Source organism: Thrips palmi, unplaced genomic scaffold (genome assembly GCF_012932325.1).
Source record: "Thrips palmi isolate BJ-2018 unplaced genomic scaffold, TpBJ-2018v1 HiC_scaffold_18, whole genome shotgun sequence".
In the NCBI taxonomy this organism is placed as follows: domain Eukaryota; kingdom Metazoa; phylum Arthropoda; class Insecta; order Thysanoptera; family Thripidae; genus Thrips; species Thrips palmi.
In genome coordinates this window covers 6,516,950-6,530,136 of record NW_023144627.1, presented here as the reverse complement: position 1 = coordinate 6,530,136, position 13,187 = coordinate 6,516,950, and the positions used below count along the sequence as shown (strand labels likewise).

General features: G+C 48.6%; 1 protein-coding gene across 2 annotated transcripts in view; it reads left to right on the top strand.

Moving 5' to 3' along the window:
* Positions 1–11,222, top strand: part of LOC117644536 (major antigen-like) — a 47,519-nt gene extending 36,297 nt beyond the window's left edge. Inside the window, exons 21-37 of one of the 2 annotated variants that reach the window (XR_004587667.1) lie at positions 4,450–4,575; positions 5,333–5,486; positions 5,589–5,786; positions 5,872–6,048; positions 6,127–6,294; positions 6,375–6,781; positions 7,166–7,448; positions 7,519–7,610; positions 7,832–7,990; positions 8,069–8,230; positions 8,314–9,084; positions 9,164–9,545; positions 9,616–9,929; positions 10,014–10,136; positions 10,219–10,412; positions 10,821–11,004; positions 11,093–11,222. Coding sequence is in view for 1 of the 2 variants with exons in the window: in XM_034384083.1 (XP_034239974.1) it covers positions 4,450–4,575; positions 5,333–5,486; positions 5,589–5,786; positions 5,872–6,048; positions 6,127–6,294; positions 6,375–6,781; positions 7,166–7,448; positions 7,519–7,610; positions 7,832–7,990; positions 8,069–8,230; positions 8,314–9,084; positions 9,164–9,545; positions 9,616–9,929; positions 10,014–10,136; positions 10,219–10,412; positions 10,503–10,576 (3,784 nt within the window). In the remaining variant the exon portion in view is untranslated. Of the gene's footprint in view, positions 1–4,449; positions 4,576–5,332; positions 5,487–5,588; positions 5,787–5,871; positions 6,049–6,126; positions 6,295–6,374; positions 6,782–7,165; positions 7,449–7,518; positions 7,611–7,831; positions 7,991–8,068; positions 8,231–8,313; positions 9,085–9,163; positions 9,546–9,615; positions 9,930–10,013; positions 10,137–10,218; positions 10,413–10,502; positions 11,005–11,092 lie in introns of those variants that run through there. The other variant, XM_034384083.1, reaches the window with a different exon arrangement.
* The last annotated feature ends 1,965 nt before the right edge of the window (positions 11,223–13,187 follow it).

Below are 13,187 nucleotides of genomic sequence, written 5' to 3'. Positions count from 1 at the left end.
GCAGAGCGGCGCCCGGCCTTGGGCCTTGCCTGCCTTGCCTACTGCCGGGCCATCTGTCTCTCTCGCACCCCCGCGCGACGCCCCGGCACACAGTGGGCCAGAAGACCGGTGGAGGCGGTCAGAATCCCGAACGCGTTTTGAGCTCCAGAGTCGCTGAATGGGACTCGAACCGAACGTGTGACCCCACCAATGGATTGCTCATTCGGAGAGCAGTCCATTGGTGTTTCAGTCTCAAAAAACTTTTTTTTTATTTTAACTTGAATTTTACGTTGGCTTACTGGTCAGAGTGCACTGCTTTGTGGCTTTAACACTGCAAGAAAAAGTGTGAATAGTACAACAAATGTACAACAAAAACTGTACAATAAAAGTACAACAGGGATTGTAGAAAGTACAACGAGAATTGTACAAACCACAACGAGGCCTGCACTGCCCAGCACTCGTCATGCCGGTTCCATTGTACTTTGTACAACAATTGTTGTACTTTGAAAGTAAAATAAAAACCTGATAAAAAATTTGCCAGAAATTTGTGTACTTTTGTTGTGGTTATTTCCTGCAGTGAAGTTCCGCTACGACGTGACTTACATCTTTTTTACGCGCCATTCTGGCTGCTCTCTTGTCCGAGCAACAGCGTCCGTCCGTCTGTTTGTGTGTGCGAGCTTGTGCGAGAGAGCGCACCGTCTCAGCCCAGTATCGAATAGTAGGTTCTACCTTTGCGCCTTGTAACTGCACGCTGGCGTGGAAGGGCGGCAGGGCGGCAGGGCGCGCGGGGAGTGCTAGTCATGTATGTGCTGCATGCGAGCCGAGCCGAGCCGAGCCGGGCCGGGCCGGGCCGAGTCGGGGCCAACGCGGAGCATTGAATCAAGATCGTGGCGCGCCACGCGAGGAAGGGGAGTTATGCCGGAAAACGGTCCGCGGTGGCGCCGCGACCACTCGGCCCAGCGCGCTCTCTCTCGCACTTACGGGGCGTTGCGAAGGGGTGCGAGAGAGACAGACAGAGCTCCAGGCCGCCGCTCTGCTTGTGCTCGTCCAGCGCGCCTAGCCGCACAGTGGGCCAGAAGGCCGGCGGAGCCGGACAAAACTCTAGACGCGTTTTGAGCTCCAGAGTCGCTAAATGGGCCTCGAACCGCACGTGTAGCCCCACCAATGGATTGCTCTCCGAACGAGCAATCCATTGGTGGGGTCACACGTTCGGTCCGAGTCCCATTTAGCGACTCTGGAGCTCAAAACGCGGCCGGGACTTGGACCGCCTCCACCGGTCTTCTGGCCCACTGTGAGCCCCTCGGACGCTTCGGACTCCTCGGACCGCCGGCCGTACTTCGCGCTGCTGCAGGCCTGCAGGCTGGAGCGAGGCTGGAGCGCGCCGCTGTCATCTTATCGTGAATAAAGAGCGTCCAGTGCGTGCCAGCAGCCCGTCTCTCTCGCACCCCTTCCGGCCCTACGGGACGCTCCACGAGTGCGAGAGAGACAGAGCGACGAAAGCGCTGTCTTTCTTTGTAGCAGGCCGCTCTGTAGCAAGCCGCTCTGCTCGTCTCTCTCTCTCTCTCTCTCTCTCTCTCTCTCTCTCTCTCTCTCTCTCTCTCTCTCTCTCTCTCTCTCTCTCTCTCTCTCTCTCTCCCCCTCCTCCTATCACGCACTCATGAGTGCGAGCGAGACACAGCGACGGGCGGTGAGCCAGGAAAGAAGAGCTGAATTCATCATCGAGGGTCCATTTGATTCGAATCACCATTTGTTGACTGTCGCGGCGGGATTGGAGGCCCCTGGCCGTGGGAGAGAGAAGGGGGGGGGGAGTCTCGCGCCTTCCAGGCCCTCCAGCTCGCGCTGATCGGAACTGCCGACAAATGAGTTTCTAGTGTGACGTGTGAGTGTGAAGGCGCGACACACTTGAAGGATGCCTTTTCTACGTACTGTGCCCTCCAGTGGGCCAGAAGACCGGCCCTGGCTGCCGAAACTCTAGACTCGTTTCGAGCTCCAGCGACGCTAAATGGGACTCGAACCGACCGTGTGACGCCACCAATGGATTCCTCGTTCCGAGAGCAATCCATTGGTGGAGATGTAACGTTCGATTCGAGTCCAATTTAGCGACTCCGCGTTATCTGGGGTTTCGAACGCCTCCACCGGTCTTCTGGCACAGTCCTCCGACTGCAATGATAAAGGGCTCAATTTTAATGGTTTTGCCCGGAAGCTTACCTGAATGTTTTCCTTTTCCTGTTTTTGAAATAAAAACACGGCGGCGGTGGCGGCTGTGGTGGTTTCGACACATGAATAGGAAACAATTTGCTCGTAGATCTGGCAGATTTAGCGACTGTGGCGCCGCGCGGTGGTCGCCCGGTCGTGACAAACGTGACACTGCGGGGCGTGGCGGGGCGGGGCGGGGCGCCCTGCTCGTGACGCCGTGCCCTAGAACGGTGTGAGGTGACGTTCCGCCCCGCGAAGCACGTAACGGGCGAGCGATATGCGCGCCGCCTCGCGGTGCACGACAACGCGTGTGGGATTATTGAAAAGCGGCGGCCGATTCCGAGCGGAGCTTCTTTCGTCGCTCTGTCTCTCTCGCACTCATGGGGCGTCCCGTATGGGTGCGAGAGAGACAGGGCGACGAAAGCACTGTTCGTTCGGAAGCGGTTTCTGCTGGGCTGGGTGGAATGAAACGACATTGGACTGGAGGAAAGCCAGGTTTCTGGATTTCAACGGCACCATCATGCCCAGAATAGAAAAAAAACTAATGATTCAGAAGCAAAAAAGCTAAAAAAAAAATAAGAAAAGAACTTTTAGAATTACCAGGTATGGAAAATTAATTGTGAGAAACCTGTAGGTTCATGAAATTGAATGCACGTCGAGAAATTGATCGAGATGTGATACTAAAAAAAAATTGGCCTTCCCATACAGTCGCCACCTTTTCCCAAATTGGAATGGAGACTCTACGTAATGAAATGTGGGGTCCAGTTTCCCCTACTGAGTTACTCCGACTGCAGTCAGCCTGCTCGGCACTGCTCCGCATCACTGTACGCTCGCGTTTAAGACGGGTGGTGCACAGTGGGCCAGAAGACCGCTGGAGGCGGACAAAACTCTAGACGCGCCTTGAGCTCCAGGGTCGCTAAATGGGACTCGAACCGAACGTGTGACCCCACCAATGGATGCTCTCCGAACGAGGAATCCATTGGTGGGGCCACACTTTCGGTTCGAATCCCATTTAGCGACTCTGGAGCTCAAAACGCGTCTAGAGTTTTGTCCACCTCCACCAGTCTTCTGGCCCACTGTGTGGTGAGGGGCTTATGGGCGCCGACGGCGACCTTTGGGTGTCGCGGTCTCGGCGCCCCGACGGTGTGCGAGAGAGACGGAGCGCTGTCGACCTGTCTGCGCGCAATGAACGCGTGCGGCACAACGCGCCATCGCCACAATGCACCGTAAATCGGCCAAAGCTCACTGTAACTTTCCCCCGGCGGGGCGGCGGCTCGCTCTGTCTCTCTCGCGCCTGCGCGCCGCGCCCCGTGAGTGCGAGAGAGACAGAGCGACGATGGGCGGAATCGCTTCCTGCGGCCTGGACGGCCTGACGGCGTGGCGATGGACCGTCTTGGACGCGGGATGGGCTAGGCGTAAGCGCGCGGCATGTTTCGCGGGTTCTGCCTAACCTAGCCTCCCTTCCCTTGGATTCGCCGCTCATACAGACGCGTTTTGAGCTCCAGAGTCGCTAGATGGGACTCGAACCGAACGTGTGACCCCACCAATGGATTGCTCTCCGAACGAGGAGTCCATTGGTGGGGTCACACGTTCGGTTCGAGTCCCATTTAGCGACTCTGGAGCTCAAAACGCGTCTAGAGTTTTGACCGCCTTCACCGGTCTTCCGGCCCACTGTGCAGCGGCCAGCCACTGTATGGACAAGTCCCGGCACCGAGGTCCTTATCATTAAGTGGCTGCACTATCGGCCGCCGGTGTGCGGTGCGGTTCGCGCTGCCGTTGGCGTCCGCAGCAGACTTGTTCCGAGAGTCGTTTTCGTCGCCCTGTCTCTCTCGCACTCATGGGGCGTCCCGTGCAGGTGCGAGAGAGACAGAGCGACGAAGACGACTCTCGGAATCGGTCTGCAGTCCGCGCTTCCGCGCCCCGATGCCCGGAACTGATTTTCCCGGTTTCTAATTATTGCCGCCAGAGAGGCACTTATCTTTCCTCTCTCTCTCTCGCTGCAGTGCTCTGCACTCTAAAAGTCTTATGGTGAAGATTCTCCATATTATGGTGAAAATTCTTCATAATATGATGGTGCAGCTGACTTCGTAACTAACAGTTCACAATTCATTCTACCTTACAGATATCCTAGAAAAAACTCACAGAAATTATTGAGCTGGTTATATAATTCATTTTAAGCATTACGGAATGATGCGACGTCTGATAAAAGTGACAGAAACAGCAGCCACTCGAATGCAAACTGTAGAGTTGAACCGTGTCTCTGTCTCGTTGCAGGCGCGACCAGAAGGTGCGGGCCGAGCTGGAGGAGTCGCTGCGCGCCATGACGAGGGACTACGACGAGGCGGAGAACGCGAGGCGCAACCTGGCCGCGGCCAGCGAGGGCGCCGCCCGCGAGAACAAGTAAGCGAGCTAGGGAACTAGCACTGTGGGCCAGCGGCTGAAATCCTAGACGCGTTTTGAGCTCCAGAGTCGCTAAATGGGACTCGAACCGAACGTGTGACCCCACCAATAGATTCCTCGTTCGGAGAGCAATCCATTGGTGGGGTCACACGTTCGGTTCGAGCCCATTTAGCGACTCTGGAGCTCAAAACGCGTCTCGAGTTTCGTCCGCTTCCACCAGTCTTCTGGCCCACTGTGTAGCGTCTTCTACAAGCCGAGTCGTTTCGTTGCCCTGTCTCCGTACTCGCGGAGCTCTCCTTAAGGGTGCGACAGAGACTGAGCGACGAATCGACATTCTGAGTCACTCGCCAAGTCAAGTCAGCCGGCTGCTTAGCCCAGCCGTTGACGCGGATGCAGGATGGGTTGCCTACCCTGCTGTGTGCAGGCGTTGAGAGAGTTCTTGGGTAGGCAACCCTTCGCACCTTGGGCCAGAAGCCCAGTGGAGGCGGCCTAAATTCTTGACGCGTTTTGAGCTCCAGAGTCGCTAGATAGGACTCAAACCGATCGTGTGACCCCACCAATGGATTGCTCTCCGAAGGAGGAATCCATTGGTGGGGTCACACGTTTGGTTCGGGTCCCATTTAGCGACTCTGGCGCTCAAAACGCGTCAAGAATTTTGGCCGCCTCAACGGGTCTTCTGGCCCACTGTGCTTCGACTTGCACCCCGGGCTGTGTAGTGTGTCGTCGTGTTCAACTTGTCCCCCTTTGCGTGTCGCAGGCGTCTCCAGGAAGAGCTAGCCGCTATGACGGCCTCTTTGCGAGCGACCACTGACAGCTACGAGGAGTCCTGTCGCGAAGTGGAAAACATGAAGCGCCAACTGCAGATCTACGTGTTGGAAGTGGAGCGCTTTGAGCAGCTGTTGGGAGAGAAGGTTTGACTCTACTCCCTACTTTCTATTCAATCACAAGTGTTGCATGCCTAATTTATTAGTTTGTAATTTTGCTGCCTTTGTAATTAATTTTCTCTGGAACAGGAAGCAGAGAGGAGTGACATGCTTGAGACTTTCCGCAATTTGAGTGATGAGGCTTCCAAATTAGACACTCACAATATGACTCTAGAGACGGAGTACAACAGCATGCGTGGCTCTCTGGACCAATACCGAGAGCAAGTGCACTCTTTGAATCACCAGCTCGCAGAAAAAGATGAAATTGTTGGGAGCTATGAGAAACAGGTATGTTGCTTTCGAGTATTTGAAAGGAGGTAGGGTTAAGCCTGTTGTTCCATTTGTAGTTTCAATGTTGTACCTTGGTTCATAGATCGAGCAGCTCTCTGGGTCCATTGCTCACTTAGAGAGGCAGGTGGAAGAGTCCCGCTTGGCAAGAGAGTCGACTGAGAGGGATCTTCAGTCAGCCCATGGGTTGGCTCGGCAGCTGGAATCTCAGAAAGAAGCCCTTCAAGATATGTTGGACAACGTACAGCAACAAAAAGAATATGTATGTATTTTCCAACTCATTTGTGGTATTTAAAATTACTTAATTGTATTTAAACCATCTTGAAATTTGTTTCTTCAGGCAGAGCGCCAGACTCAAGATTTGACTGAGCAGCATGCTTTACTGGAACGACAACAGCAAGAGCTTCGAGCTACTATACAGTCTATGGAAAATCTTCTCGCTGAAAGCAGAAGCCAAGCTTCTGCACAAGCTGCAAGAGCAGCTGAACTTGAGCAGGACAACCGAACGGTACGTCGGGTTTTATGTTTGTTTAGTTGTTTTGATACCAACTTCATCGCCATCATGTGTCATTTATTTCTGCTTTTAAGATGACATCTCAACTTGAGGCTCTGCAACATACTGTCGACCAACTCACATCTCGGGCAAACAAAGCTGAAGAACTTTTAGAAAGGAATCGAGAGAATGTTGTGGAATATGAAAGAAGATTACAACAAAGTATGTCACAAATGGAGAAGCAAACTCAACAACAATCTTCCCTAACAGCAAATGCCAGTGAAAGGGAGCACGAAGTTCGACAAATGAGAGCTGACAATGAGCGTTTAGCGCAAACCCTTGATGATGCCAGAACTGAAGTTGAGAGGTGCAGAGACACCATTGAAAATTTGAAGGAGCGCATTGCTGGTCTCGAAGAATCAGAACGCTCTAGCCGAAGACATGTTGCCGATGCCAGGAGAGAAGCAGCTGAAAATATTCGCTACTCAGAAGAAAATAGAAGGTATGAAGATAGATCGTCTCAAGATAGAAGGTCTCGGGATGTAGACAGCAGGCGAGCTAAGGATGTTGAGCCGGAACCATATCGCTATAAGCACACAGAAACTCCAAGAAGGTAAATTTTCTGCATGCTGTTCCAGTAGTTTGCATGTTTGGGGCATGAAGGTAACGTTGTTTTTAGTTGGTGCCAAGGTTCTTCTATGATATTTTAGTGGGTAGTTGCTTTGTTTAGAAAACTCGTTGGCACTATTCATATGCTTGCTTCTCATCACACTTATTGATGCTTGTGGCAACCTGTTTCGCATCCCAAGACCTCCTCAGTTGGGCCAGTGTTTCTGCCTTTTTACGCATCAGTTTCCATGGTGTTCATCAACTGCCATTCATGTAGCTCCTGCTCATGTGGGCCTCCTGACATGAGGAGGAATGGCGTCAGTACGTGTTGCTGTGGACCTCCAACAGTGGAACAGAGCAAGAAGGTGACCAGCAGTGTAGCGTGTTCATGCGAACCTCCACCCTCTGAGCCCAGAAACAGGAATGTGGGCACCGAGCACTGTCCGTGCGGCCCGCCCCCTGCCGAACACAACAAGAAAATTCAGGTTTCCCCACACTCAAATCGGCCACATGCCAGTCGCCGAACATCCTCACAGAGGGAGGCACATTCCTCTGCCAGAGTAAGTGTTGCATGTCGAGTTCACTGATTCCGTCCATTTTCTGGTTCCTCATGGATGTTGTCACGGATAGGGGGCTCAGTGGTATGGAGGCGATGTTCCTGAGCAGGCTGGTGATATAACAGCGCACATCAGAAATACTCGATTTGATGCTCATGACCCCAGGTATTTTGCACTCTTGCATATAACTTTACGTTCAACCCAAATGTCTCATCCATTTCTTGTGAATTTTGGCTTGCTCCAGCCTTGGTTCTTTCATGTGGAAATGGATGGAACATCTATTAGGCTAGCTTTGCTCTGTTCAATCTTTTAGTCAGTACCATACTATTGTTTTCTTTTCATTTTTTATTTTTACCACAATTTACTGAAGTTTCTTGACTGTGAAGTGTAAGATCAGCAGACTTGGGCTGGGTGCGGCCTATGACACCAAATCAAGCCAACTGTGGCCTTGAGCTGAAAATGGAAGTCCCTCGACCAGCATGCCAAGCTACAGAAAGCGAAATGAGAGAGCGCACCCAAATATTCGGTTTACTTGAGATTGATATGTAAGTCAATCCTTGGTCTCATAGTAACTGCTCTGCTGGTTTGGTTGAGAATTCCATTTGGGATTGTGTTGCTCACAGGGCATCCAAGATGGCCAAAGGCGGCATCCTCATGCACAATCAAGCCGGAATGAGAAATGGACATTCTCCTAAAGTGCCTTCAACAGAAAGTGAATTTGAGGGGAAAAATAAAAACCCATGCTTAAGAATTAGTTCTATAGCCATTCCTAGGCTGCATGCCAGGTAAAAAATAATTAACTTTGTGCTTGCTAATTTAGTCCATCATCTTATCAAATAATCAAATACATACATCATCTCAATTCCAGCCCAGAAGATGCACCAAAATCAGCTTCTCTCTCAACAAGTGTTTCTTCAAATGTTAGTCGAAGCACTACTCCTGGCCCGAACCCTCTCATTCAATTTCCCAGCAGTTGCCCTACAAGTCTTCTATCCGGTTCAGCTATTCACCTTGAAACACCTAGTACCGTCTCTCCATCCATGTTGTCATCAATAAGTACCAAAGAAGACGATATGACTGAATCGTCTTTTTCCTCTAAGCTATGGAAAACAAGTCTTCATTCCGATGCTCATCCTACTTTAAAAAGAAAATTCCCAGAAGATCAACTAAAAGAAAATATGTCAAACTATTCGACAGCACATTCCTCAATTGTTGACAGTAAAGAAGATAGATCAACTTATTCCAGGCACCAAACTTCCTTTGGAAGTAATGCTAGATCCTCTGAACCTGCATCAAGCTTCACAAGACACTCATTTCTGAATTCAAGTCAAGATCACGATAACAGTTTACCAACTGACAAGGAAGAATCTCTTATGTCTGCTGGATATGAGCAAAACTCGCATGTTGAGTCCCAAAATGAAAAACCTCATTTAGTCCAGCCTGCTGACAGGATGTGTCAAAATTCTCAGGGTCAACGTTCGCCAACAGATACTGTACATATGAATAATATGAGAGGGCTGCCTGTGGGTGACTCAGAAAAAACACGGCAATTTCGATTTCAAGTTGGAGTGACAAACTCACATGTGCAGGCAACTTTGCAAACCATGTATAGTTCGGAGAGAGCTGATATTTCTGATAGGTCTGCTCGATTTGTGTGTGTGTCTTGTAATCTGAAGCTTGTCGTGTATAAACAAAACTCACCCCTCATTACCTTTCAGGCTTAATGTGCAAACACATAATCTGTTGGGATCAGGCCCCTTGCTGCCCCTGTTTCAGCTTCAACAGCAAAGACAGCAAATACAGTTGGCTCAGCAGCAGCAGCAGTTAATGCAGCAACAAAGATTGATGCAGCAACAACAGGAGCTTCAGGAACAACAGGTCTTAGAACAAGAATGTCTTTTACAACAACAGTTAGCACAACAACAGAAACTTTTGCAAAAGCAGCAGCAAGAACAACACAAACTCCTGCAAAAAGAATTGCAGCATTTGCAGTCATGTATTGAGCAGTCCCTAATTATTGGAGAACCTAATATGCCATGTCTGGGGACCAACTCGGGATTGGATCATAATCAGGTTTCAAACCTTCCGTTATCTGCTCTGGTTGGTTGTCAATTTTCAGTGTTATGATTATGTTTGTTGCCTTCTCAATTACAACAATCTGCAATTTCAGGGTGGTGGGGATAAAAGTGTATCTGTTGCCCAAATGGAAATTGCTTTGAACAATGGCCATGGTAGACCAGAAATTTCTCCTGAAGAGTCCTCTTTCACATCTCACATTAAGAATGAGGTGGGTGACAGGCCTACTTCCTGCAAGAAAAGTTGTAATACTGGTAACAAGAACACAAGTTCAGATGCTTGCAGCAATCAATCAAAAACCCCAGGCCCAAACCCTAGACCAGAGGGAAAAGAAAATATAAAAACAGACAGTGCTGTAATACAAAATGAAACGGGCCAGGATACAAAATTTTGTGGAGTGCGTCAAAAGTTTGTATGAGCAATTTACTTGTGTTTTAAATTTCAGATTGGGTACTTTTTTTTGCTTTTGAAGTGACAATGCGCTCCTTGCAGGAATAGTCACCTTAACTCCAAAAGCATGTGTTTATCGGCTACCTCTACAACCATGTCAACCAAGAGTTCTGTCAGTCATAGAGACTCTCATAAATCACATGATCTCAAAGAATGCTGCTTTGTGTCAGTGTTTTCATTTTCAAGAAGACTGAATCATATTCTTTAAGAAAGGAAAAATTAGTCACTTTTGTCATTTTTTTTTCAGCACAATTCCTACAAGTCTACATGTGTGTTTTCAACCAGGCAAAAAATCAAGTAATGTTTTACCTGCAATCCCAAAATTTCAGAAACCAAAGTGCTGTAAAATCAAATCTGCAAGAAGTGCTTCAAAAGGAACTTCTTTGGACTCAGGGAATTTCAGTGGCAGTGATGAAATCTCTTATGACTGTAATGTAAATGGTGTGCGTCTTTCCGAATGTTGACAATGTATGCGGTCTCACTAAAATTCATAAATCAGATTGTGTTTATTTGCCTCCTTATTTTTAACAGGTAAGGTGCCGCTAAAACATCAACGGCACACTTCCTTCTTTGAAAATCTAGCAGCTCGAAAGTTGGATCCATAATACAAGTCATAGAGCATTTCAGTAAATTTTAATTGAACCATTGAACAATGACAGAGCAAAGCCAGTCCTTTCCAATTTTATTTCTTTCTTAAACCCAAAGTGTTCCTACACAAAAATGTGGTTCTGTTTGCTGAGGTATAGGAGCAACCCTAGCAGTTCAAATCATAGTCTTTGTTGTAGGAACATATTCTAAGATTAACTATCAATTCATGGATTACCTAGCAGTAAATTTCTTGATGTGCAGAGTGGCAGATGCGGCATTTCCTCAAGATATTGAATGTACCTATACTCCTTCTGGTCAACATATTGAATCATGCACTGCAAAGTATGTTTTTGGCAATACTTACTCTCCTGGTCCCTCTGCCGCTGCACCATTAGAAGCAAGAGTTATCGCGCCTCAAGATCACAATTCTTTGGGTGCAGCAGTGGTGAGACTGAAAGTTTCAATATGACTTTAGTATAAAAACTTTGTCAAACACTCGTTGCCCAAAAGTTGACAATTTTGACCCTTTCTAGCAGGCGGATAAAGAAAACCCACACATAACATTCCACATGGTTCAGTCATCAGCAAAGGGTCACCTTGGTCACTCCCCATCAGCCCCAACAGAGACTCCATGTAGCACCACTGCATACCCACGCGACATTGAGGGAAAACTCTCTCCGTCGGGCCACCATCTGCAGTCTTGTACTGCACGCTATGTCTTTGTGGGCCCCGATGCCAGAGTGCTTGGCCAGCCAGGTGGCAATTCTCAAGGAACTTACGTCGTTCTTCCTCTACTGCGTGCAACCCCTGCGGGCTCCCAAGGACCAGGGAAAGCTGTGTCTGCTGCCCGAGTGCACATTCAGCTCCAGCCCCAAAGAATGACCCAAGCCACACAGAACTGAGCATTGCATGTTTGACTCAGCTCTGTCATTTGTTACATTGTAGTTTTGATTTTATTAAAATGGTGATGAACGTCAGTGACTTTTGTGTTTGTTTGGTATAGCTTGGGAGTCATTTTGCATGTGTTTTTTTTTTGCTGCACCCTAGTTATGTTTTGAATTTATTGAAAATGCTATTGACCTTTTTCAAAAACATTCTGTACTTACTCCATGTTTCTATTTACAGGCCAGACATATGACAATTAGCTGCGGAGCGTAAAGTTTCGCGCTCCGCAGATGTAGCAGTTGCTCCTGGAGTATCCCTCTCCTTGAATGTCAGTATTGAAGCGGATTCCAGTGACACTGGTCACAACACTTCAGGATCCCCTGGTCGGTTGTTGGGAGCCATATCGTTGGACTCTCTTCCGACAATCTCAACTCCCTCCCCTAAAGAGCCGCTTAGTCCAGCATCAAGTCCTCCTCCAAGCCCACCATCATCACGATCATCTAGACACAGAAGTACATCTTTATCATCAACACCCAAAAAGAGAGTCAACTGGTCCACATAAATATTTTTGCTGTCAAAGATGAAAAAATTTGTTCTTGACATTTGTGTATCTGAATGTGTTTTTTTAGACCTGTACAAATATTGTAATTAATTGATTTTTCATTGTATTGCACTGATTTTGATCGGATGATTTTGGTCTGGTGTGGTGCACCCAGTTTGCCTATTTTCATTGAGAATGTGTCATTTTCTGAACATATTTACCAGGTCTTTTACTCTGGGTTCCTTGCAGGATTGCCTGCATTGTAAAACAAATGTGTTTGTGTGTGTGTGATTGTTTATTTTTAATTCATATATTTTAATTACCTGATTTGGATAGAGTATATTCTAAGTGTAATGTAAAGTTTGTTTGTTTTTTCTTTTAAGGCACACATGTAAGTTTATAAATTTGTTGAATAATATTTAGCACAAGACTGAACTGAAAAACTGAGCATTAAAGAAATTTGAACGGATCTCTGGTGTTTTTCTCCAGCAATGCCCCATCTCATTTTCATTTTTGACCTCGGCCTGCGTAACGCCCCGTTACAGGGGCGTTGGTTAAATAAACAGTGACCAAAGCTGCACAACGTAATTAACAAAACAAACAGCTGCATCAAAGACTGTCGACGGCAACGGCGCGAGGGCCTCGTTGTGGTCCAGCCGGGTGGACGAGGGGGGGGAGGGGCCGACGGCGGGAACTCTTTTGCATCCGAGTGTGAGCTAGCAGCAAGGGCGCGCCACCTATTAGACACGCGTGTGTTGGGGCACGGACAGGGAGGAAGAGGGAGCCGCGTCTCTGAACCCAAGGTTCACTCGGGACGACCACTTCCTCTGCGCGATGTTGATACTGGTGGTACGGGATTCACGGTTCAACTGAGGAAAACATTTACACATCTGGGACTTGGACCTGTTTCTTCTCTTCTGGCGACCACTACCTCTGCGCCCTGAGCCACCATATCAAACGGTTCACCCTTGCCCAAACTGAGACCTGATTGGTTCGAGGGTTTGGGAACCAAACTCAGGAAAAGATTGAAGGCTACGGGACTCGAACCCGAGCTTTTCCCACGGCAGCCGACTCCTTAGCCCACTCAGCCACCAACTCGCTTAGAATTCCTAAACCCTGACGGTCTTTTTGTGGCGAAAAACTGGAATGCTTTGAGCAATGTGCTGCGTAGGCGAGAACAGGGAGAAAAGAAAACTAACAGA